Source organism: Bufo gargarizans, chromosome 11 (assembly GCF_014858855.1).
Source record: "Bufo gargarizans isolate SCDJY-AF-19 chromosome 11, ASM1485885v1, whole genome shotgun sequence".
NCBI lineage: Eukaryota > Metazoa > Chordata > Amphibia > Anura > Bufonidae > Bufo > Bufo gargarizans.
Window position 1 is genome coordinate 38,285,407 of NC_058090.1, and position 26,172 is coordinate 38,311,578.

Below are 26,172 nucleotides of genomic sequence, written 5' to 3' on the forward strand. Positions count from 1 at the left end.
CGTCCTGTACACCGCTGCAGCCAATCACTTGCCTTGGCGTTGTATGGCACATGAATGCTGAGGCCAGTGACTGGCTCCAGTGGCGTATGGGTAGTCACTTTCTGCTTCCAGAGCGGCGTGCTGGGAATGTTACTTACAGGACACATAAATCTAAAAGTTTGTGTGAAGGTCGCCCTCTGATCTGTTGTGTTATCTTGCACTTGAGAAGATTGGGAATAAACTAAGGTGGATGGTAAACAATGGAGGCACGCTGAGCTTCAAGTGTCCCTGTGTTGTGACTACATGAGGAATCGCATGTGTCCTGTCTGAAAATGGGAAGGAAGTCAGTATGTGAGTCAATCTACCTTCCAGACAACTTGCACAGTGTACATTGCACAATATAAGAGTTAACACGACGAACTTGCCTGTGATTTGCTTTTTCTAAGTGTGCTTTTTTTATTTTATAGTTTTTGATGATGGTGATGAAAGGACTTTGAGACGGACATCGTTGTGTTTGAAGGGAGAAAGGCACTTTGCGGAGAGTGAGGTAATCCTAATGAAGTTTTCTGAATGTGCATCAAATATATAGACCTAACGATTCCCAGAAATAACATTTATCCCCGATCTGATGGAGCCCACCCATCATGAAGACGGCTGTCCCATGCCCTGTGTCTGAATGGATCAGCAGTCACTCATTTCCACTGCTCCATTCAAACTCTTGGATTACCAAAGAGAAGCCTAGCACAGCACTCAGCATTTTGTGGCGGTCCCAAAGAGTTTGAATGTAGGGCCAGCAGTCATGTGCTGCCACACATGCATTTAAATAAGGGAGGTGGAGCACTCCTTCTTGTGATCAGTGATGGGTCCCACAGCGTCCAGAAACAGATTATCTTTCCTATGTTCGTCATGGGATAAAGTTTTTAAGGAAGCTTTTACTTTTGTGTCTCGTTTAGACTTTGGACCAACTTCCATTAACCAATCCCGAGCATTTTGGCACGCCTGTCATTGGGAAAAAAAACCAACAGGGGAAGAAGGTCGTCTCTTCCAATGTAAGTAAGATCGCTTCCTTGTGTAAGTATACAGATGTTTTTTTAGGACTCATTCTGGCAGTGGCAGTGTTCACATCCGGGTGCTCTCAGTCTAGAACATACAGCACCCTGACTGAACACTGGCCCATTATAGTTCAGGGGCCAAATTCATTGGTCTGAGCAGAGAAATTTGCAGCGTCCAACTAGATTAACTCATTTGAGTAAAATGGTCTGGGAGACAAGGGGACTGCACACAGATGCCATCTGTGTGTGGTCCCTTTAAAAACGTGTCCTTAACGTCCGGAACACAGATGAGTTTAACATCAATTGTCTGAAGGAGCCCTTAGATTTCAACCCTCCCTGATCAGCTTTGCTCTGAGAAACCTGCAATATGATATGGAAACTTTTTCTCTTTCCATTGCTGGATGGTAATGTGATAGCAGCATGATCAGAATTTGAGGCTTTAAATATTCCAGTCCAGCGCACTGTTTACCGAAGTGCCAGCCGCTCTCTAATTATGACGTTACCATAGTGATTACTCCCCTGTCTACTAAAGCCCATTATGTTCATAAATATAGAGCACCGCTGGGTAACATTGGACTTACACTAAAAGCTATCTGTGTCAGCTGAAGATTGATGAGAATAGGGTCGCGGTGGTGGTGAGGATTTTGGGTTGCCATCTACAATAAGGCCCCTTTCACACGGGCGAGTATTCCGCGCGGATGCGATGCGTGAGTTGAACGCATTGCACCCGCACTGAATCCTGACCCATTCATTTCTATGGGGCTGTGCACACAAGCGGTGATTTTCACGCAACGCAGGCCCCATAGAAGTGAATGGGGTTGTGTGAAAATCGCAAGCATCCGCAACCAATGTGGTGCGATTTTCACGCACGGTTGCTAGGAGATGATCGGGATGGAGACCCGATCATTATTAATTTCCCTTATAACATGGTTATAAGGGAAAATAATAGCACTCTGAATACAGAATGCATAGTACAATAGCGCTGGAGGGGTTAAAAAAATAATAATAATAATTTAACTCCCCTTAGTCCACTTGATCGCGCAGCCCGGCTTCTCCGTCTTCTTTTTTGCTGTGTGCAGGAAAAGGACCTGTGGTCACGTCACTCCGGTCATCACATGGGCCATCACATGATCTTTTACCATGGTGATCCTTTAATGTGATTTAGATATTGAAGACATTAAAGGGGTTCTCTGGGAATTAAGAAAATGAAAATACTTAAATATTACTTTATTAAAAATATATTCTCAATTACCTTTCATTATTTATAATGGCTTGTTTTGTCTGGGGAGCAATCATCAGGGGAAACAAAATGGCCGCCATCCCATTAGTTCACATAAAACCTGTTCTGATCACACATGAGGACAAGTTACTTTACAACACTGAGGTAAAAAGCTGCCTCATCCTCCTCTCTGCTCTACTTGTCAGGGATTATGATCCTGAATACAGATGATAAGAACTTTATCTGAATCTCTGGGGAATCGAATTCATGAGGAGACACTAAGTACAGAGAGGACAGACTGTGGTAATGGAGACTACATACAAGTGCTGCTGCTCATTGGCCACATCTCCTCTCATGTCTCCTCATCATCTCCATTCCCACAGAGATTTACCTGTATTCAGGATCATGATTCCTGACAAGCAGAGCAGAGGAGGATGAGGAAGAACTATGGCTCATTGTGGTGAAGTACCTTCTCCTCATGTGTGATTAGGACAGGTTTTGTGTGTACGGATAGGACGGCGGCCATTTTATTTCTTCTAATGATTGCTCCCTAGACAAAACAAGCCATTCTAAGTAATGAAAGGTATTTGTGAATATATTTATTATAAAATAATTTTTAAGTATTTTCCTTTTTTATTTATTCCTGGAGAACCCCTTTTAGAAAATCCAATGCTCCTGAGCAAGATTTTATTTTATTTTTTTACCAGGCAGAAATGTTTTTTTATTATGGTTTCGGTTGAGTGTTTTTATGTCAGTCATTAACCTACAACATATAATATTATCAGGGTAGTCCACTCAAACAACTCCTTTTTGTAAAGCATCTTGCCGCGTGTCCACTCCTGTGTAAGACTGTTTCATCCTGGATGGTCATAAATGATTGTGTGGTAAAATAGTACTTTATTTTATTTTTATTTTTTTTCCTGACCCTTGTGTGAAAGACTGAGACTTGACGACTACAAGTGAAAGTGAAGCTTGTACCGCATAGAATCCTATTAATCTCTAAAGAAAATCTCAGCTTACCTTGGTGGAGTGGATCTTTTAATAATGCAGAAGAAATATTATCTAGATCTAACTTCTGTTTTTGTCACATTTTCTTACAGGACAGAAGATGAGAAAGAAGAAAGCAGCAGCGAAGAGGAGGATAATGATATGAAACGTTTTGGGGATGAATTATTGGGAAAAGTCGTGAGTGTGAACTGCAGCACAACAAAGGAATGCTATACTGCGGTGGTGAGTGATGCGGTTTTGAATCTCTGGGCTGGAGCAGCCGTACACTATGGGAGAAGATTTATCAAACTGGTGTAAAGTAGAACTGGCTTAGTTGCCCATAGCAACCAATCTGATTCCACCTTTCATTTTGGACAGCTCCTTTGGAAAATTGAGAAATCTGATTGGTTGCTATGGGCAACTAAGCCAGTTCTACTTTACACCAGTTTGATAAATCTTCCCCTATATACCTCATTATCCAGGATGTTCGGCCTGTTCACGATTTATAAGAGTGCTGCTTATTTAGTTTTTATCTTGCTGAATGAAGTTGGTTATAGACATGAAATTGGATCTCATGCAAAAAATGTTATCCTGCTGGAAAACCCTTTAAATTAAGTATTTTAATCGGTATAATAGGTTAAAAAAATAAATTTACCGGTCCCCAGCAACTGAAGTACATTAACCAAACACATATGCCAGTAAGACAAGATGGATAACTTTTGGCATAAGTTTTTTTTTAAAGTTTTCTGGCATAAATGCTTCATGTAGTTCTCAGTCGTGATATGTACAAAGCCTAAGGGTACCTGCACACGGGGCGGGTTAAGCGTGTTTCTTCTGTGCCGCATAATACAGTACTAGCAAAGTGAATGAGCTTTGACGTATAGTGTGGCTTTTAAAATCCTCTGCGTGTCAATTGTTTGTGCAGATCTGCGGGTGATGTAGTATGGTTTCCCCATGGGCTTAAATGGGGTTGTTAAAATACACAGGAGATCCGCAATAGTGTCTATTTATGCAGTGTTTTTTTTCATAAAATTTTTCATGCAGATTTTCTCCATACAAATCTGCACTGCTTGCAGGTTCCCTTAGGCTGGGTTCAAACATCACTGAAAAACTGCAAGTTTTACCATTCTCGTATGGCAAATCTGCAGCGTTGTACAGTACCATCAAAGTGAATGGAAATTTCTGAATTCTCAATCACACACTGCGTCCAAAAAAACGCTGAGTAAATTGACCTGTGGTGCGAATTTTTGAATCTGCAGCATTGTCAATTTATGCTGCAAAAACTATGTGAGGCTACTTTCACACCTGCGTTCAGGTGTCCGCTCGTGAGCTCCGTTTGAAGGGGCTCACAAGCGGCCCTGAACGCAGCCGTCTGGCCCTAATGCATTCTCAGTGGAGGCGGATCCACTGAGAATGCATCCGTCTGCCAGCGCTCAGCCTCCGCTCAGTGAGCGGACACCTGAACGCTGCAAGCAGCGTTCGGGTGTCCGCCTGGCCGTGCGGAGGCGAGCGGATCCGTTCCGACTTATAATGGAAGTCAATGGGGACGGATCTGCTTGAAGATGACACCATATGGCTCAATCTTCAAGCGGATCCGTCCCCCATTGACTTTCAATGTAAAGTCTGAACGGATCCGCTCAGGCTACTTTCACAGTTAGAAATTTTTCTAAGTTATAATGCAGACGGATCCGTTCTGAACGGAGCCACCATCTGCATTAATATGAGCGGATCCGTTCAGAACGGATCCGCTCGAACGCTAGTGTGAAAGTAGCCTAATGCATGTCGTTTCAGAAACGCAACAAAATCTGCAGCACATTTTTCCACCGTATTTTCAGTTGCATGTGAACCCAGCCTTAGAGTGTGGTCATACATCGTGGTCAAATTGTGTTTATTGCCATGATATTCACATAGTGGCACGATTTGCACAAAATCTCTAGCCTTCTTGCTATCGCATGGACTGCCATTCTAGAGAAACCCTTTTAAGATTTTTTATTTTTTTTATTTTTTGAAAGAAATTGGATGCTGTGATTTTATGAACATCTAAAATAGGTTTGTGACATTTGGGGGAGTTGTTCCTGGTCAGTTTTGTATGGTTGGCTGATTTCTGCAAGCCATAACTTGTGTAGAAAAAGAAGGTCTTTGAAGCAGTAGGGTTTGATAATGACCCACGATTTGTTACTTTTGAGTTGTTGCTCCTTTTGAGTAGTAATACTGAACAGCAGGTTGAGATTTAGTGTTTTTGTTCCGTGTGTCCATTTTCCACAGACGGCACACGTACCCATTGATTTAAATGTGTCTGTTCATATCTCAGTATCCCTTTTTTTTATTTTTTATATCTGACCATAGGTCAGTAAGGCTACTTTCACACTGGCGTTTTGGCTTTCCGTTTGTGAGATCCGTTCAGGGCTCTCGCAGGTGGTCCAAAACGGATCAGTTTTGCTCTAATGCATTCTGAATAGAAAAGGATCCGCTCAGAATGCATCAGTTTGCCTCCGTTCCGTCTCCATTTCGCTCTGGAGGCGGACACCAAAACGCTGCTTACAGTGTTTTGGTGTCCGCCTGACGATGCGGAGGCAAACTGATCCATTCTGACACACAATGTAAGTCAATGGGGACGGATCCCTTTTTTACTGACACAATCTAGCACAATAGAAAACTGATCCGCGCTGAACAGATGCATGCGGTTGTATTATCGGTGCGGATCCATCTGCAGATCTATGACGGATCCGCACCAAACGCGAGTTTGAAAGTAGCCTAAATAAATCGCTGAGACATTCACTACTTTGATCCATGTTGTGGACAATATAACAAAATGGCAAAGGACAGGTGCACTCTGCGGTATTACTAAATCCTCAAACTGGTTTTAAAATTGAGAAATTAGTCAACATGTCCTACGGAGTAGGACATGTCTAAGCCCGGGCACCGCGACAAGGTTTCTCAAGTAGCCCGGGACCTAACACTCTCCTACCTGTGCCAGTGGGCAAATACCAGGAGCCAGTGGGCAAATTACAGGAGCATAAGGCCGACTCACAAACAACTCACCAGTTACCTCCAACATGTATCCATGCTTGCAATGGGAGGAGGGAGGAGTCTGCAAGTCCCACTCAAGACTGTCTGGTATGGCCCAGGCCTCACAGGTGCACCTAAATGTGGCCTGTAGATGGAACACAGGCACATTTAAATTGGAGTTTATATACCTCCAGGAATCTCTATATATACAAATTGAATGGAATGACGTGGTATAGCAGGAGGTGCTCAAACCCACATGCAGTCGTGCATATATATAGGGGAGCAAATCCTGCACTTGTGGCCCGTTGCTAATGGCAATCCCCAGCAAACATGCATACGGTGGAGGATGCCCGCAGCGAACCACAAGTGCCACAATAGACATCCTACACAAGGTAACAATTGTGTGGATGTGATAATCAATATAACAATATAACAAAATGGCAAAGGACAGGTGCACTCTGCGGTATTACTAAATCCTCAAACTGGTTTTAAAATTGAGAAATTAGTCAACATGTCCTACGGAGTAGGACATGTCTAAGCCCGGGCACCGCGACAAGGTTTCTCAAGTAGCCCGGGACCTAACACTCTCCTACCTGTGCCAGTGGGCAAATACCAGGAGCCAGTGGGCAAATTACAGGAGCATAAGGCCGACTCACAAACAACTCACCAGTTACCTCCAACATGTATCCATGCTTGCAATGGGAGGAGGGAGGAGTCTGCAAGTCCCACTCAAGACTGTCTGGTATGGCCCAGGCCTCACAGGTGCACCTAAATGTGGCCTGTAGATGGAACACAGGCACATTTAAATTGGAGTTTATATACCTCCAGGAATCTCTATATATACAAATTGAATGGAATGACGTGGTATAGCAGGAGGTGCTCAAACCCACATGCAGTCGTGCATATATATAGGGGAGCAAATCAAGCACTCCCATAGAAGTCTATGGATCAGTGAAAATCATGGAACACCACGGATGGCATCTGTGTTGCGCCTGTTTTTCACTGAAGACTAATGGGAGATTCTTTGGAAATGAATTTTCAGCTGAGCAACGTCTGTGAATTACGGATGGTAAAAATGGACCAACCACGGATTCTTCACGGACATCTTCACAGATGAAACGCATACATTTTTTTCAGACGTGTCACTGACCTGGAAATGTCGAGGCCCAAGGCATGAATTCCATGTGGTTTTGCTTTTGCCACAGATCTCAACCTTGCAGGGTGAAATCCGCACAAAAGAATTCATGTGATGTGGATTTCAGAATCTGCACGACAAGTCGATATTCACACTGAAGGAAAAAGTGAAGTGTATGTGAGATTTGCCATTTTTCCACATGAGAATTTGCAATGAAAGTGTGCAGGTAGTGCCTTACTCTGTATTGTACGGTGTATCAGGACATAAAACTGCACGCTTTAGAAGCACCGCAATGTTCTTTATTCAGATACTAGTTGGCTGTGGTGATCTGCCCCAGAAGAGTCTGCCTGCAGGCTCCCCTCCTTCTCTTGCTGCAGCCTCTTGTTCTGCATAGGTGTCCTTTGCATGCCCCATGTGTCTGTACTGTCCTCTGACTCTTCCCCGAGCCTCTGGTAACTCCTTCTCCCTGTGAGGTCAAGCAGCTTGCCGAGAGCAAGGAGGTATCTGGAGCTGCATTAGGCTAGGTTCACACGCATTTCTGCTTCTAATATGCAGCAGAAAACAATGCGCCAGCATCATGTACATGCTGCGGATTTTGTTGCAGGAAAGCCCTGTTAGTTGCAGTTTCATTCTTTTGCATTGGAAAGGATGAAATCCGCAGTATAAATTGACGCGCTGCAAATTTCAAATCTGCATTACCGCATCTTTTCTGCTACGTTTATTTTTTTATTTTTTTACTAAATACATACTGTACAACGCTGCGGATTTGCCGCACAAAAATCCGGAATGGCAGCTAATCAGTCACATGTGACACCAGACTCGGAGTCCCCGGCTGGTGAAGTCCTTCTCCTCGGTCTCCAGCAGCTCCTGATCCTCCCTATGGCCTGGAAGACGGAACTGTTTAGCTTGGGGAGGACAAAAAAATAAATCGGAGGAGCTGCAGTAGAGGTAGAGGACAATATGTGACGCATGCAAAGGACACTTGGGTAGACGCTACTGCAAAGTTAAAAAAGTTTAGGGGCGTGTGATAAGTCTGCTACTGTGGTATATGGCCTGAAGTAAGAGGGGCAGCACATCGCTGTAGAAGCACCTAGCGGTATATAGAGAGGTCATTTATCAGTGGGGGTATTTGTACGCTGCTGTGGACATGCTGGTACATGGATAGCTATGCATATATTGATATGCATGCCCTACATTTTGTGACCGCCATTTTCATTTGTAATTCGTGTATCTTTGTGGCACACAGTGATCAGCGGATGTCCAGGTCCCGTGTTATGGGAAGGTTGACCGTCTGATCACTTCACAGTGAACTTTAGCAATGTATTCGTGACAGTCTGTGGAAGCAGCCGCCCCTCTGTAACATCTGTTTATTGCCTCTTGAATGTTGGGCTTGGCACCGGTCCACCACCAGCCCCGTCTTAGCGGTTCAGTACTGCGCACATAGCTGGCATTCTGTCTCAGCTGCGTTGCTTTCCTTTGTCAGGAATTATCTAGAAAAAGCCTATTTATCAAGGTTCATTTAGAAGGTAAAGCCCATTGCAGCACAGCTGAGAGGGGAGGAGAGGGACACGAGTGTGCACCCAAATATCTGATCTTCAGTATAGAAAGAAATACTCAAGACCAAAAGGCCATAGCCTGTGAATATGATCCACGTCTCTCCGGACTTGTGTCCAAACCTCCTTTCATACTTGGGCCCCTTGCAGACGAGCGTGCCCGGATTAGGTCCGGATGCGTTCAGTGAACACTGCGCAATTTGGCAAACAGTCATTCAGTTTTGTTTGCGATCGCGTTCAGTTTTTATTGCGCGGGTGCAATGCGATTTACTGCGTTTTGCACTCATAAAAAAACGGAATGTTTACAAACATCTTTTAGCAACCATCTGTGAAAATCGTATCACATCCGCACTTGCTTGCAGGTGCGATTTTTCACGCAGCCCCATACACTTCTAGGGGGCCTGCTGCGATTTTCATGCAACGCAAAAGTGATGCATAAAAACCACCGCTCGTGTTCACAGACCCATTTAAATGAACGGGTCCGGATTCCGTGCGGGCGCAATGCGTTCGCATCACGCATTGCACCTGCGCGGAATTCTCGTTCGTGTGAAAGGGTCCTTACTCATGTACATGTTGGTGAATAACACTCTTCGGTTACCTGCACGTTTTGCAGAACATGTGCGTTTTTCCCATGCGGATTCTCGTGCAGAAAAAACGCGGCTTAAGACGGCACCTGGAAAATGTATGGTATTTGCTTATTTTTTTTATTTGTGCAGAAATTGACCTGCTGAGCGGATTTAGAAATTTGCAGCGTGTCAATTGTTGAGCTTTTCTTGTGCCTTGTCAATAGAAGAGTGACATCTGCGGCAAATTCGCACCAAAAACGCATAAAAACCACACAAACATACTTAAAAAAAAAAGTGGTAGTGCGGATTTATGTCCCTTTGTTAATTCTTTTGGACTACCAGCATGGCCTCCATTACAGCTCCCACATTTGTCATGTGTGCGTGCACTATCAGTTCGGGGTGTATGCGTGCCAAACAAGATGGGATGTTTGATTGTAAGACAATATAACTGTGACATCAATTGATTATACGTTGTCACGTTCCACATCATTAGTTGATCTTTGAAGTGCTTTTTAAAGGGTCAGACTTGTCATAAGAACAAAATCGGAAGCTATCTTCTGCAGCAATTGCCAGATTGAAGGAGACGCAGCACCACTTTGTCTTTGATATGTCAACTAACCAGCGACTGAATATCTGCATATCTGACAGCTACATATACATCATTCCCTTTGTAAACTCCCGTTACATTGCTATCCCAATGTTAATATATATATATTTTTTTTTCCTCTCTTGCTTCAGGTTGTTTGTCCTAGCTGCAATGAGGATACATCAATGAAAAATAACCAATGCTTGGTTCGATCCTTTGTGGATGCAAAATTGTAAGTAATTTTACGATTTGTATCGGTTATGTTCAAGTATAGAGCACAATTCATATAAAAGAGAACGGTATTATCTCTTAACTCGTAAGAAGTGTTAGCAGTCAATACATGATGCGACTGTAAATCATACGTAAAAGACAATTAGGTCAAAGGCGTCAACTGCGATCTAATTGTCTTTTTTTCTTTTTACGTGTGATTTAGTCGCATCATTTAAGGACTGTTAACACTTATCAGTTGAGAGATAATACCGTTCTATAAAATACCTTTTATATGAATTGTGCTCTATATCCTACTGTATCCTACTATCTTTAAATACATTGTGGCGCCCCACACACTTGTTTCTCATTAATGTTATTGGGGACACCGTACCATGGGTATATGCCCAGCTACCACTAGGAGGCGGCACTAGATATCAAAAAGGTTGACTCCGCCCAGGTAGGCCTTACCTTCTCCACAGACACTAGGCTAATCAGTTTTAGTCTAGTGTCTGTAGGAGGCAGACATGACCTGCTGCTTTTTTTTTTTTATTCTTTTATTTTATTCCTTTTTTATTTTTTTTGTCTGCAGGTCTCTGCCTGCTGCAGGATGGGGCTCCATCGTGGATATCCACTTTAGTTGCACCCCCTGCGGGCGCGTACTTTGAGTACCTCGCCGGTCACCCAGTCCTCCATTACTGCATCCGCAGTGGAATGCCGGTAATCCCACATAAGTGAGAGTTTGCCGAAGGGGTGACCTTGCGGCGCCTGAAGACGCCGGACGGTAAGTATTACCCCCTGCATCCCTGTCCCATGTGGTCTCGGGTTAGTTCTCCTCCTTTGGCCAGGTGGTGGGTTTTAACTTATTCGGGGGGCCTGGGAAACCCTTCTCCTCCTGGCCACCCATGCCCCTCCCCGGCCTTTCCTTCTACCTTAGTCCCCGGCTTCTACCGGGACTAGGCCGCATCTTCTCTGGCCTGTCCTCTGGTCCCAGGTGCGCCTTTTCCCCCGTTTTTCACCTACCTGAGCGTCGCTCCTCCTTAGGAGCCCCCCACGCCTGTTTTATTATTATTTTTTTCTCCCCAGAGGGCCCCCAGCTTCCCGCGGTTCTGTTCCGCCTGACTTCTCACTTTTCTCATTCAAGTGCCGGCTTTAGCCGTGGAGTTTTTCACTTAACTCCGGCTTCAGGGCCTCCATCTTGCCAGCATCAAGGATCATCCCATACAGCCTTTCTGCACACTTCTGCGGCTGCTGCAGCACCCCTTTGGGGACACTGCACCTGGGGTCTTTTTTTTATTTTATTTTTATTTTTTTGTTCCTGCTGAGAAATACCCCATTCCCAGCCCACCTTCGAGGTCGCCACATTATTTTCGTGCGCCCGCTGTAGAAAGTCGCCATGCGGTCAGCCTGACCCTGTTTGTGTGCAGTGCCTCCAGGCTCCCTCAGGGCTCCCTTCTCTGTCCCAGGCCATTGGGAGGGAAGGGCTAGATTCCCTATCTATGGTGGAGGTTTTGGACCGCTTGCCTGCCCAAATGCGGCCGCCTCTGGGGGCCCCCCCGCACGGACTCTTCTGAGTGAAACTCCTCAGGTTTCTCCTGCCTCATCGAGGGACTCCTCTGCACTGAGTCTGACTCGAACAGAGCATCAGGCGGTCTTCCACCATACAGAATCTCGCTGGGTGGTCAAAGACAGCTGTCCAATGAGGAACCTCTCTCAGGGTTGGTATCCCCTTTAGTGGATTTTCAGATGGCACTCCCCTGGTTGCACAAGTAATTATCCGCATAGGTAAGTCAGCTTGCCGCCTCTCCAGTAGGTGGTGCTTTACCTGCCACAGTGTTTAGCACGCCGGCATACCTATGTGGTGTCCCAGGTACATACGCCTTCCCCTTAACAGGGGGGTACTCGTACCACTGCCAAATGCTGTATCCGGCAGAGTTTCCTAGTTCCAATGTATTTCCTTTTCAGCTGGAGTAATTTTACTATTACCAGGAGCTATATTCAACACGCTGTCCTAGTCCGAGAGTGTTCCAGGCCACCGTATTACTTCTCCAGACGCTGTAGCCAATTCACCATCCTGGTGCTAGTGTGCACCACGCAACCATATTACTCCCTTATTAAGCGGAGTACCTATACCATCTTCAGATGCTATAGCCACTTCACTTGTCTGGTACTAGTGTGCACCATGTAGCCAGATTACTCCATTATTAGGTGGAGTACCTCTACCATCTCCAGATGCTGTAGCCATTACACCTGTCTGGTTCTAGTGTGCATCACGCAGTCATATTACTCTTTATTAAGCGGAGTACCTATACCAGTTCCAGATGCTGTAGCCATGTTCCCACTCCCACTATAGTGTGCATCATGCAGCCAGATTACTCCTATTCTCAGGCGGAGTATTTGTAGTATCTCCAAGTGCTGTGCCCTATTGGTACAATCTGTGGCCCATACGGCTCCTGCATTGCCCTTTCCAGGCTCTTATGTGTGCTAGGCAATCATGTGGCCCCTCTTCATGTGGAGTGATGGTACCTTCCCCAGACACTGTATTCATCACTCTTTTCTGGTTCTAGTATGCATCTGGCACCCCATTACCGTCGTCCTCGGCGGTGTACTTGTACTATCTCAAGGCGCTGTATCCGACAAACCATCCTGGTTGTAGTATGTACCTGGTAACCATATCCCCCCCCCCCCCCTCCTTCTTGGGCGGAGTAGAGTTGCACTAGTTAGATCCAGTATATAGCTGGCCTGTTCAGATCTGACACCCGTGCAGTACCTCCTGAACCAGGCCCTCTGAGTGCACCAAGTCTTCTCATTGCCCCTGTACTAGGCATGATTTTTACTTTATTGCTTGACGCATTACTTCTCAGTCCTGTTATGCACCAAACAACCACACTCCCTCAGCCATGGGCAGGTTGTTGGCTATCATGCTAGGTTTGTTCTTTGTCAACCCTATAAAGTACTACTGTATTCCGCACAGCCACGTTACCCCCAGTTCATGGATGGAGTACTCTCGTTGTTACTGCCTCTCTGCTTTGTTTTCAGAGTTACATGGCCAAGTCCTGGCAGATTACCTGGATCACCACTGGATGTTCTATCCTGCAGGGATACGCAGCATTGTGAGCACCAGCCGCTACCGTAGTTTTCGGGGCATCGCTGGACGTCCTCTCTGATATGGCTGTGACAGGACTAGTGAGAGTCACACACCTACTTGGTGGATGGAATTTTCTGCTGCTCGCCATGGTATCGGACATAGTCCCGTAGTTCTTCCATGGTCCGGGCGTTCTTTATACTTTCTTATGGTCTCTGATTAGTTGTGCTACATGACAGAAGTGCCGTTCCCTTGGGCCTTGCCGTTGTCTGCACATGTCAGTTCCTTCCCCCTTCCTTGGGGGTTTCATTGTGCTCTGCTGGTAGCTTCTACATGTCGGTGTAGTCTCTCCCGGCTTCCCCAGGCGAATTCTGCATCCTTTTCTGACATATGGATGTCTGGCGATTCTTTTACAAAATCCAGGCTGCTGTACTTACCCCTTCCGGGGCAGTGTTATACAATATGCTAGTCACTACACTTAGGATGGTTGATTAACCATGGTTGATGTTTTTTTCCCTATGATTGCTACATTTCATTTTTCCTTTGATAATCTGGCTATTATTGTCCTCATGTGGTCCAGTTCTGTGGACCCTACCTGAGCCTCTGACTGGGTAATCCTGCTTGGAGTCCCTGCCCCAATGGTTCTTAGACGATCTAGCTACCCTGGCCTTCACTGGCCGGTTCCCTCTGGGGAAGCTACTCATGGCATCTCTGACCGCACATGCTCTGTATGACAGCTGCTTCTTTGGGCACGGTTTGGTTCTTTTCCCTCCTGGGTCCTCATAGGCTTTTTCCCCTCTTGAGATTCTAACCTCTCTTCCCGTCTCCCCAGGTTCAGGTCCTGGTACCTTGGAGTTGTTGCTCTGGTTTGCAATTTACATTCATATTGGCCACTTCTGGGATGGAGCTTTCCCTCGATTGAGAACTGTTCCTCTTTAGGCTGTTTGGAGTCCTCTCTCTTATACTCCGATATCTCTCAGACGAGTGTGTCCCCACTTGTATTACCAGGGCCTGCGGCAGGTTCCTTTTTTTCCTGAGGCTTTATCTGGCCAGGGATTCTCCGGTCTTACATTTCACAGTGATGTTTTGTTCTAGTATTTCTGAGGCTTGATTCTCGCCTACTTTGTACGGGACGCAAGTCTTTACGTTCCCTTCTCCTGGCCATTACCGAGGACCCCCTCCTCCCCCCAGAGGTTGGCTGCTTTATCTGGCAGATGGGGTTTCCACCTTCTCCTAGGGTGTTTCTCTTTTCCCACCTGCCTTGCAGTGGAAGGAGGCTTGCTTGCTTCCCGTGGTGAGTCTTTGCTATACTTTCTCTCAATAGTTCAGCCTCCAATGCTTCACATGGTGTTTGCAACAGACAGGCCATGTTTTTGGTCTGAGACAATTTAGAGTTTTTTTCCTTGTCGGGTCCTCTTACTGGTCGAGTTCCTTTTACTTCCAGGCCTTATGGTATCGCCTTCCTTTTGCCGAGGGGTGGTCCACTGGGTCTTCCTTTAGTTTGTCTCCAGGAAGTTTTTTCCGGTTCAGGACTGCTCCTGTCCTTTTTCCCAGGCATTTTCTCTCCTGCCAGGTTCCCTCATGGTCTAATTTTTCTTGTTGGGTCTATCCTCTTATAGATCCTCCTCCTGGAGCATCCTTCTATATGCAGAGCGCTAGGTCATTACCAACAGACGCCTTCCGGTTGTGATGCTCTCCTGTCTCTTCCCTGACACTTCCAGATCCTTCCTCGGGCTCTGTAGTGCGCACTTGTTCAACTCTTGGTTCTTGTGCAGGACATCTAGCCCTGGTCCGTATTCTCTTGGCTATTATTTTTTCACCTTGGGTGGAGCTGGATGTTTCCCCTTGTACCCTTCTTGCATATGGCCTTTTTTCCCAGGCACTTGTCCTTGGAATCCTGGCGGTCTCCCATAATTTGTTTCTTTGGACTCTTCCTTGTCCTGGAACCTCTCGGCTCACTTCCTTAGTTTTCTATCTACCATTTTATGCTATGGCCTCTCCTGGTCCTGTTGGGTCACTTGGTTCTCCTGCACCTGTGCTTCTGACTTTTTGTATGAGATTTCCTTCCCACCCTAGGGGACCCCCAATGACCTTTTAATGAGAAAATTGGATTTTTGTACTCGCCGTAAAATCTGTTTCTCGTTCAATTCATTGGGGGACACAGATCCCACCCTTTGTTTTCATTTCTCTTTCTGTCACCGGGCTGCTGCTCTTCTTCCTTCCCCGGTCTAGGACACGTTGGTTCTTCGCTTTTGTTTCTCTCTCCTACTGCTATTGGTACAAACTGATTAGCCTAGTGCAGTGTTGGCTAACCTTGGCACTCCAGCTGTGGTAAAACTACGACTCCCAGCATGCTCCATTTATTTCTACAGAGTTCTGAGAGCAACCAAGCAAGGGGGGCATCTTGGGAGTTGTAGTTTTACCACAGCTGGAGTGCCAAGGTTAGCCATCACTGACCTGGGCAGAGACAACCTTTTTGATATCTAGTGTTGCCTCCTAGTGGTAGCTGGGAGTATACCCATGGTGCTGTGTCCCCCAATGAATTGAACGAGAAACGGATTTTACGGCGAGTACGAAAATCCAATTTTTTCAACTCTCCAGATATACGGTCCATCACCCTTGATGAGTCCGTGCCTTTTTGTGGTTCTGTGGGCTGCTGCCTAACACTTCCTCGATATCTGACTATTTCACCTAGGTGTCTCCTTGGCGATCCCACCCACGTCCCTTTTCCTATTGGTTTATCCTCTCCCTTCTGTGTCTCACTTCAGTTTTTGCTTTTTATCTATGTTGTATAGGAAGTAAATATATTGTGTGTGGATATAATGGGGCAGATATAGTGAGATCTTTTCGTAATTTTTATGGTCGTTGCTTATAGCTGGAGTAGCTTTGAATTTTTGGCGCACGGACTGCCAGAAGATGCTGTACATTTATTAAAGAGCATCTGTCACCATGGTCAACTCTCGTGCCGCAGACCACATGTTCATCAGGTGAAAAAAATTGTTCACGCACATACCTAAATTATCAGTTCTGGGCAGCAAATGATGCTGTGTAAACAGCGATCTGCTGCCCAGAAAAAAATGTAGCTGTATGAGGACGAGTGATGGCATCAGCCATTGCTCGCGCTCATACTATGGAGGTGATCGCTGCATGTAAATTCAACTCTTCACGCCCACTAACGTGCAGGCAATTATCAAAACAGAACACTTCCTTTCCGACAAATGTGTGCTCAATTGTTGCGTGTAAATGCAGCATAAAGCCTCATTCACACGTCCGTGCTCAAATCCGTGAGCAGGGCATCTGTAAAGCTGTCCGTGTTGCATCCATGTTTTATTTCCACTGAACAGCTGAAATTTTAATTTTTTATTTTTTTTTATCCGATTTTTATTGAAGTAAAAGTAAATACAAATCTATTCAATAAATACAATAACTAAATCCCCCATAACCCCAACATTGTGGGAGAAGAGCAGCAAATCTAACATATTAGTCAGATACATTAGAATATGTGCAATTACACAGAGCACAGTAATGAATTCAACAGCGGAGACAATGGAGACGCCGGCAGAAAAATAATTTTCAAAGCATCTCTTCTTAATGATCCATGAAACACGGATTGCATCCATGGTTTTCACGGACCCATAGACTATAATGGGCATGAGGGATCCGGTAACATGGACCAAGATAGGACATGCATCCGTGCTGAAAACACGGACCGTGCTAAAACACTGATGTGTGCTGTCCGCATTGAACACGGACAGCACACGTACGTGAAACACTGACGTGGGAATGAGGCTTAAGACTGGCACATATAACCCCAGTCTTAATGTATTTGCCCAATGGTTATCATGCAGTCGTCTTGGAGCCATAAATAATTAGTATTGTGCCAGGGTACACATTTTTTTTTCATCTTGAAAATGGTCTAGATAGGAGTCCTTATGTGTTGCTGTGGACATTTTTTACTATATAACAGAATAAATGGCCACTGCAATTTTTTTTCAGTTTTGCATCACTTCAATAGGTTACACTCATTTTTCTGCAGATTTTTCGGTAACCTATAGCTGCATACAAAATGAGTATTGCCACCTTGTGGTTAGATTGGGTTGCAAATGTGTTGCATATGTCTTTGCTGGGTATGGTGGCCTAGGGCTATAGGGCAAGTTGCAGTAAAACTGTCAGTTGATCGCAGCGCAACCTCTGAGGAAATTTAGTAAGAACCCCTATTGGAGTCTGGTTGTGGGCCACCTAAGAAATGTTGAATGCTACATTTTCTTAGGAACATTTTTAATCTGGGCAGAGAAAATAGTATTTTAGTAACATCTGCACAGTTACTTAGAAAACTTGAAATCTATACAGCGTTTTGCAGATTTCCCAGAACGCAGCCCAGTGTGCAGTTTCTGGAGTAGAAATATTGAGTTACTTCTTAAAAAGTGAGAGTATATTGCTCAGCTATACCGTTACTTTATCGCCCTGTGTGCTGCGGCCTCTTCAACCAATCAGTTGGGGCTCATGCACACGGACGTTTTTTTGCGTTCAGTATACTGGACGTTTTTTAGTTCAGTATGCGTTACTTATACTAAACCATTCATTTCAATGGGTCAGCACAAAAAATAAACAACTGAAGTGTCTCCGTGTGCATTCCATTTCCGTATTTCCGTTTTTCCATTCAAAGATAGAACATGTCATATTATTACTGCCCGCAAATCACGTTCCGTGGCTCCATTCAAGTCAATGGGTCAGCAAAAAAACCAAAAAAAAAACGGAACACATACGGAATGTACTCCCTATGTCTTCCGTATCTGTTCCGTTTTTGCAGATCCATCTATTGAAAATTTTATGCCCAGCCCAATTTTTCCTATGTAATTACTGTATATACCATACCGAAAAACGGAACTGAACCGGAAACACTACTGAAACGAAAAACGGATCAGTTAAAAATGGCCCTGAAAACGCCATACAGTCGTGTGTGTGTTGTGTTTTGGATCCCCACCAGTCGATTTTAAAGTCCGAACAATCCCTTCAAGCCAAACCTTATCTTTAGAATTATTTCGGCACAGATCTAGGGGAAAGTGCCAGTATCATATAGAAAAATATGTAATAAATGTGTAATAAATGTGTTTCTTAGTCTATTTTTTTTCTTTAATTTATGAACGTTTTTCATATATATATATATATATATATATATATATTTTTTATTCAGCCATTCGGTAGCAAGGAAAGATATCGAAGAGCTTGACATGAATGCACTGAAATCGGAGAGCCCTGAAAAGCCAGGTAACTGACTTATTGTGCCCATGATCAGTGTGTGGATATACTAAAATAATAAGGAAAGAGTAGCATTGTATCAGAGGTAGTAATCATGCAATGATGCATCTGTTGGCCTACTTCTCAGGTGGCACACGGTAATGAGTAGACCCACAATCCCTTTTAATTTTTAGCTTGGGCTACTTTCACATCTGCATTTCTGCTGCATCCGTCATGAATCGGCAAAAAACGCTTCCCTCATGATAATACAACCGTCTGCATCTGTTATGAACGGATCTGGTTGTATTATCTCTAAAATAGCCATGATGTTTTGCGTCAGAGAAAACTGATCCGTCACCATTGTGAGTCATGACTGATCTGTCTTGCTCCGCATCTCGGGACACGCTCAAGAAACGCTGCTTGCTGCGCTTTTGTGTGCAGCATGGGAACGCAATGAAACGGAATGGAATACATTCTGGAGCACTCCGTTCCTTTCAGTTCAGTTTTGTTCCCATTGACAATGAATGGAGACAAAACTGAGGCCGCCCCCCCCCATTATTGAGATCCTATGACTGATCTCAATAGCGGAAAGGGAAGATGTGAAAGTAGCCTTAGATCTAGGAAAGGCATGATATTTCATCATTTATTGACTTCAGGCGACAGCTTAAATTAAAAAAAATATATATATAAATAACATATAAAGCAATCAAATAGAATCTCTTCTGCAATCAGGTCTCATCCCCTACACAGCAGGACAATGCCTTTTAATATAATACTATCAGTTACTCAGAGGGCACCGATCTTTGTAAGCAGCCCTGGCTGATGGCAGGGTCTTTAGAATCCCCCTACCCTTCAATGATGTGTGCTGTAATACTCTATGTCCATTAGTTGCCATGATGTACTGAAGGATCATCAAAATGCACCTAGTGCTCAGGTTCTTGCAAAAAATGTGTTCAAAGTTTTTGGGAAATGCCTGTGTCGTTGTCTGTGTACATGAAAGACAAATTAATCTTTGGGAAAATAGTGACTAAACCTTCCTTCCTCCTCCAGGTATAGAGGAAGCCATGGCTTTTTTCAAGTCCCGGACAGTACCCAGCAGTTGGAAGATGGACATAAGTGAAATATTGGAGTCTTCCAGCAGTGATGAAGAGGATGGGGATGCAGAGGCTAGCGATGGCGAGCGGCACAAAGAGGAAGAGGAAGAAGCTGCGGTGAGTGTCTTGTCATCACCTAGACTCTTATACTGCGCAATAAATGAAGTTGCACCTTTTTAATAGAGATTCCTGTTTGATGTGATATCGGTCTTAGGTAAAGGATTCATTCAGGAATTTGGAGGCATTAGACTAAGGCTACTTTCACACTCGTGTTTTGGCTTTAAGTTTGTGAGATCCGTTTAGGGTTCTCACAAGCGGTCCAAAACAGATCAGTTTGCATTCTGAATGGAAAAGGATCCGCTCAGAATGCATCAGTTTGCCTCCGTCCTCGCACACAATGTAAGTCAATGGGGACGGATCCGTTTTCGATGACACAATCTGGCACAATAGAAAACGGCTCCGTCCTCCATTGACTTTCAATGGTGTCCAAGACGGATCCATCTTGGCTATGTTAGAGATAATACAAATGGATCCGTTCTGAAAGGATGCAGACGGTTGGATTATCTGAACGGATCCGTCCATGACTGATCCGCACAAAACGCGAGTGTGAAAGTAGCCTTACTAGTACTGTAAATCCACAGAGTATAGGACCTGTGTGGATGTACCCTTAAAGGGAACCTGTCGCCGGGATTTTGTATATAGAGCTGCGGACATGGGTTGCTAGATGGCCGCTAGCACATCAGCAATACCCAGTCCCCATAGCTCTGTGTGCTTTTATTGTGTCAAAAAAAAACATTTGATACATATGCAAATTAACCTGAGATGAGTCCTGTCCCTGACTCCTCTCAGGGAAAGGACTTATCTCAGGTTAATTTGCATATGTATCAAATAGTTTTATTTTTACATAAAAGCACACAGAGCTATGGGGACTGGGTATTGGGGATGTGCTAGCGGCCATCTAGCAACCCATGTCCTCAGCTCTATACACAAAATCCCGGTGACAGGTTCCCTTTAAAGGGTTTGGCCCATCTGGAACATTGATGGCCTATTGCTAGGATAGGCCATCAATGTCAGTTAGGTGCAGTTCTCGCCTCTGGAACCCTCTTCTATGTCCAGAACGAAGCCCTCGAAGTGAAGGATAGAGCACCGAACATGTGTGACGTGCTCTCCTTTTTATTGATATGGGTGTTCTGAAAACAGCTGAGTGAATGCCCTCGGCCATTTACAGCAGTCCCATTAACAGTACATGGAGCGCGCACTATGCAAACGCAGTCACCTCTCCATGCACTGCTGGAAATGGCCAAGCCAGTGCTCATAGCAGTGAACGGAGGGTGGCCGCTCATGCGTGGTTGCTCTCCATTCACTTTGGTGAGTCTGTAATGTAGTAGTCCTCAGTATGTTTTTACAAGACCTGATGATGGCTTCAGTACTTGCCTGGTTTGAAAGGGTTTTTATGTTAAGCGAAATATGCTTACCATGTGAATTTCATCTTGGCCACATGTCACGGGGCAGATGGCTTGATTGAAATGTGGTAATATGACGTCACGACTGTGGCAGCAATACATGGTCACTTTCATTGCTTGGTCATGTGATTGGCTATTAGTTATAATTGTAAGTTGAGGTTTGAGGACGTGATTTACATCTGAAATGCATGAGGATAAAGATGCCTGAAGTGCTGTGTCTCGACTTCTGGGCCGAATCCTGACTGATGACAACCCATTCTTGCCTAATCAGTGCTTGGAGTTTATCACAATTTCAGTGTTTTTGTTTGTTTCCTGCATTTTTGAGGATTTACCGAGATCTGTAGAATTTCTTGGCCATGGAGTCAAGTGCTTTGTTCACTAAGGCACTAGGTCCTCACTTTTGCCTCCCATCATGCTGGAAGAAGCATTGTTCATCAGCAAATTGCTCCTGGATGGTTGGGAGAAGCTGCTCTTGGAGGTTTTGATCCCATTCTTTATTCATGGCAGTTGTTCTTAGTCAAAATTGAGAGTGAGCCTTGAGAAGCAACCTCAACCATAAATGGTCTCAGGATGCTTCACTGTTGGCATCCCTGTACTTCCTGCAGAATGTCAGTCTGTCCTTGATGTTTTCTTGGAGAAAAGTGGTTTCTTTGCTGCCCTTCTTGACGCCAGGCTATTCTCCAAAAGCCTTTGCCTCACTGTGTGTGCAGGTGCTCTCACACCTGCCTGCTCTGCAGAGGTGGTGATCCGATCCCATAGCTCCATCCTCTTTAGGAAACAGTCCTGGCACTTGCAGGACTTTCTTTGGCATGCTGAAGCTTTCTTGACGGCAATTGAGCGCCTCTCTCTTTGATGCTCCAAGAAATTAGTGATTTAGGTACAATCTTTCAATGTCCTTGCCTGTGAAGCCCTTTTGATGCAAAGCAATGATGACTGTGTAAGTTTCCTTGGAGGTAACCATGGTTAACAGAGGAAGACAATGATTCCATGGACCTCCACCCCCTTTTAAATCAGCCAATCTGCTCCTCCAATTCAGTCAGTTTAATAGAGTGATATCAGTTGCCTTGTCCTAGTATACACTTTCTCCTGAGCTAACAAAAAGATGTTAGCAGGTTATTTTGTTGCAAGGATAAAATGCTGTGGAAATGGGGGGTTTGTGATTACATTTTTGTGAAGCAGTGATCTTTGTGAAAACCAAAATTTGTGTCAGCCTCAAAACTTTTGGTTAAGTCTTTACGTGAGGATGGTTGTTGCCTAGATATAACTGCGCCACTGGTGCGATTTTTACGTGTGGTTTCTTAATTTTTTTGCAGCAGATTTTTCCGTCACGTGTGTCCCTGGCCTAAGGAGACTTAGGGGCCTTTTGTCCACTCCGGTCAGGGGTCTGAATTTAGCTGTCTCGTTTGGAGTCTGATTTAATTTTGGAGTCTAAGGCTACTTTCACACTTGCGACAGAGTGATCCGGCAAGCAGTTCCATCGCTGGAACTGCCTGCTGGACCCAACAAAACGTATGCCAACTGATGGCATTTGTAAGACTGATCAGGATCAGAGTAAGACTGAAAAATGCCTGATCAGTCAGAAAAAATTATTAAAAAAGCTGGATCCATCTTTCTGGTGTCATCTGGAAAAATTTATCTTTTTTTTATTTTATTTTATTTTTTCACTTTATTTATTTTTTTCGGTCTGCGGGAAGGTCGGATCCGGCATTCTGGTATTTTGAATCACTAATACATTCCTATGGGAAAAAAAATGCCAGATTCAGGCAAGTCTTCAGTATTTTTTAGCCGGAGATAAAACCGTAGCATGTTGCGGTTTTATCTTTTGCCTGATCAGTCAAAAAGACTGAACTGAAGACATCCTGATGCATCCTGAACGGATTACTCTCCATTCAGAATGCATGGGGATAAAACTGATCAGCTCTTTTCTGGATTTGAGCCCCTAGGATGGAACTCAGCGCCGGAAAAGAAAAACGCTAGTGTGAAAGTACCCTAACAGAAGCTAAAAGACCTTGGTTGTAGAAGAACTTTTCGAAGTGCATATTATTCCTGAGGATGTCTATTCTTTCACCGGGGCTGACCTTCATGGAGAACCCCTATTAATGTCTGGTATTTGAAATCCCTTTTAAATTAATAATTTTGAGATGCCCTAAAAAGGGTAAGGCAATGGGTGACACTGTACCTACTGATCCCTTACAGTGACTGAAAACATAAAAGAAAATGCTTTTTTATATACCTACTGGCTGAATTAGGTCTGTCTCCTGCTACCTGTCTTGGGTGTTAATTGGGCCCTGGTGTGGAATAGCTGTTACATCATATGGCACAATGTCACTCTGGTCCACAATATCCCAGGGCTGTTGGCACGGAAAAGGAAAAAAATGTGTAGATTTAAAGGGGTTCTGCAGTTCTTTTAAACTGACTATCTATCCTATGGATAGATCATTAGCATCTGATCGGCGGAGGTCCGACACCCAGGGCCCCCGCCGATCAACTGTTTGAGAAGGCAGCAGCACTGGCAGTAGCGCCGTGGCCATCTCGCTGTTTACCGCAGGCCCAGTGACGTCACGACTAGTGTGCCTGGGTGGGGCTAAGCTCTGTTTACTTCTCAAACAGCTGATCAGCGGGGGTCCATAGGATAGATAATCAGTTTAAAAGAACTGCAGAACCCCTTTAAGAGGACTTGTCCTCACTAAATGCAGTGCAATCTGCAGGCAGCGTGTTATAGAGCAGGAGGAGCTGAGCAGATTGATTGTATAGTTTTGTGGGAAAAGATTCAGTACAAGTTATATTTTATTCATTTACATTCCTGCTCATTCTGAGCTTTAAAGTTAAAGGGTTTCTACCACTTTGATTTCACATAATTAGGTGTCAGACACTAGCGATCCGCTAGTGTCTGCTCTGCCAAACTATCCTGCTATAATAGCTTTTGGGGCAGCCGTTTACCTAAAAAAAGAACTTTATATTGATATGTAAATGACCCTCTAGGTGCTATGGGGGCGTCATTAGCACCTAGAGGATCGGTCTACCTTCTCAAGATGCCGCCGCCCAGCGCCTCCCTCCAGCCCGCCCATCTGCTTCAGAATGCATCAAACGGACGACTTCACGCGCATGCGCCGTGCGCGGCTGTATTCGGCACATGCGCCGTGCGCGGCTGTATTCGGCGCATGCGCAGTGAATGTCCGACCGCTTCCCTGCTCAGACATCTTTACTGCGCCTGCGCCGATGGAGCACTATGACGTCATCGGTGCAGGCGCAGTGGAGATGTCTGAGCAGGGAAGCGGTCGGACATTCACTGCGCATGCGCCGAATACAGCCGCGCATGCGCGTGAAGTCGTCAGTTTGATGCATTCTGAAGCAGATGGGCGGGCTGGAGGGAGGCGCTGGGCGGCGGCATCTTGAGAAGGTAGACCGATCCTCTAGGTGCTAATGACGCCCCCATAGCACCTAGAGGGTCATTTACATATCAATATAAGTTCTTTTTTTTAGGTAAACGGCTGCCCCAAAAGCTATTATAGCAGGATAGTTTGGCAGAGCAGACACTAGCGGATCGCTAGTGTCTGACACCTAATTATGTGAAATCAAAGTGGTAGAAACCCTTTAAGGAAACTGTCCTATCAGTGATTGACAGCTCTCTGTATATACAGTCAGAGGGAAGGCTGTCAATCACTGATAGGACCTCCTCCTCATAGAGGGAAGGCTGTCATCACTGATATGACCTACTCCTCATAGAGGGAAGGCTGTCATCACTGATATGACCTACTCCTCATAGAGGGAAGGCTGTCAATCACTGATAGGACCTCCTCCTCATAGAGGGAAGGCTGTCAGTCACTGATGGGACCTCCTCCTCATAGAGGGAAGGCTGTCAGTCACTGATGGGACCTCCTCCTCATAGAGGGAAGGCTGTCAGTCACTGATGGGACCTCCTCCTCATAGAGGGAAGGCTGTCAGTCACTGATGGGACCTCCTCCTCATAGAGGGAAGGCTGTCAGTCACTGATGGGACCTCCTCCTCATAGAGGGAAGGCTGTCAGTCACTGATGGGACCTCCTCCTCATAGAGGGAAGGCTGTCAGTCACTGATGGGACCTCCTCCTCATAGAGGGAAGGCTGTCAGTTACTGATGGGACCTCCTCCTCATAGAGGGAAGGCTGTCAGTCACTGATGGGACCTCCTCCTCATAGAGGGAAGGCTGTCAGTCACTGATGGGACCTCCTCCTCATAGAGGGAAGGCTGTCAATCACTGATGGGACCTCCTCCTTATAGAGGAAAGGCTGTCAGTCACTGATGGGACCTCCTCCTCATAGAGGGAAGGCTGTCAGTCACTGATGGGACCTCCTCCTCATAGAGGGAAGGCAGTCAGTCACTGATAGGACCTCCTCCTCAGAGGGAAGGCTGTCAATCACTGATGGGAAAATATTAATTAAAACGTGTAATGTATTCATTTATATCTCTATTTCTGGTTTCATTGTAGATGAAGGAGGTGTTATTGGTGATTGATGGTTATCTCTGTATACACCCTTACACAGAGAATGCTATCAATCACTGGTAACACCTCCTTTGTAAACAATGAAGTCAGAAAGAGGAGAGATATAAATGCATAAATTACAAGTTTTACTGAATAATTTCCTATAAAACTATATATTGGTTTGCTCAGCTCCTATTATTTAAAGAAACCAGTCATGTTGAATATAGTGCTCAATCTGATAGCAGTATGTTATAGAGACGAAGGAGCTTAGCAGATATATTGTTTTTTGGGGAAAAGATTCAGCATAACTTGTATTTGAGTGATCCAGATCCCTTTACGTTTTGTGCTTAGGAGTACAGTGTGCCTTTGCTCCGTTCTGTGGCTCCGAAAAAAATATAGAGCGTGTCTTATTCTTGTCAGTTTTTCTATAATGGGCTGCCTGTTCAGTTTCGTAAATTACAGAATTCCCACGAGCGACATCCATGATTTGCGGACTGCAAAACACTGCATGGTCGTGTGCATGTAGCCTTATACTGAAT

General features: G+C 44.9%; 1 protein-coding gene across 1 annotated transcript in view; it reads left to right on the forward strand.

The window, feature by feature from the left end:
* Positions 1 to 26,172, forward strand: part of ARID4A (AT-rich interaction domain 4A) — an 81,695-nt gene that overhangs the window by 13,316 nt on the left and 42,207 nt on the right. The window contains 7 exon segments of the mRNA XM_044271955.1: positions 447 to 526; positions 933 to 986; positions 988 to 1,028; positions 3,351 to 3,480; positions 10,239 to 10,318; positions 18,573 to 18,646; positions 19,667 to 19,827. Of these exon segments, the coding sequence (XP_044127890.1) occupies positions 447 to 526; positions 933 to 986; positions 988 to 1,028; positions 3,351 to 3,480; positions 10,239 to 10,318; positions 18,573 to 18,646; positions 19,667 to 19,827 (620 nt within the window).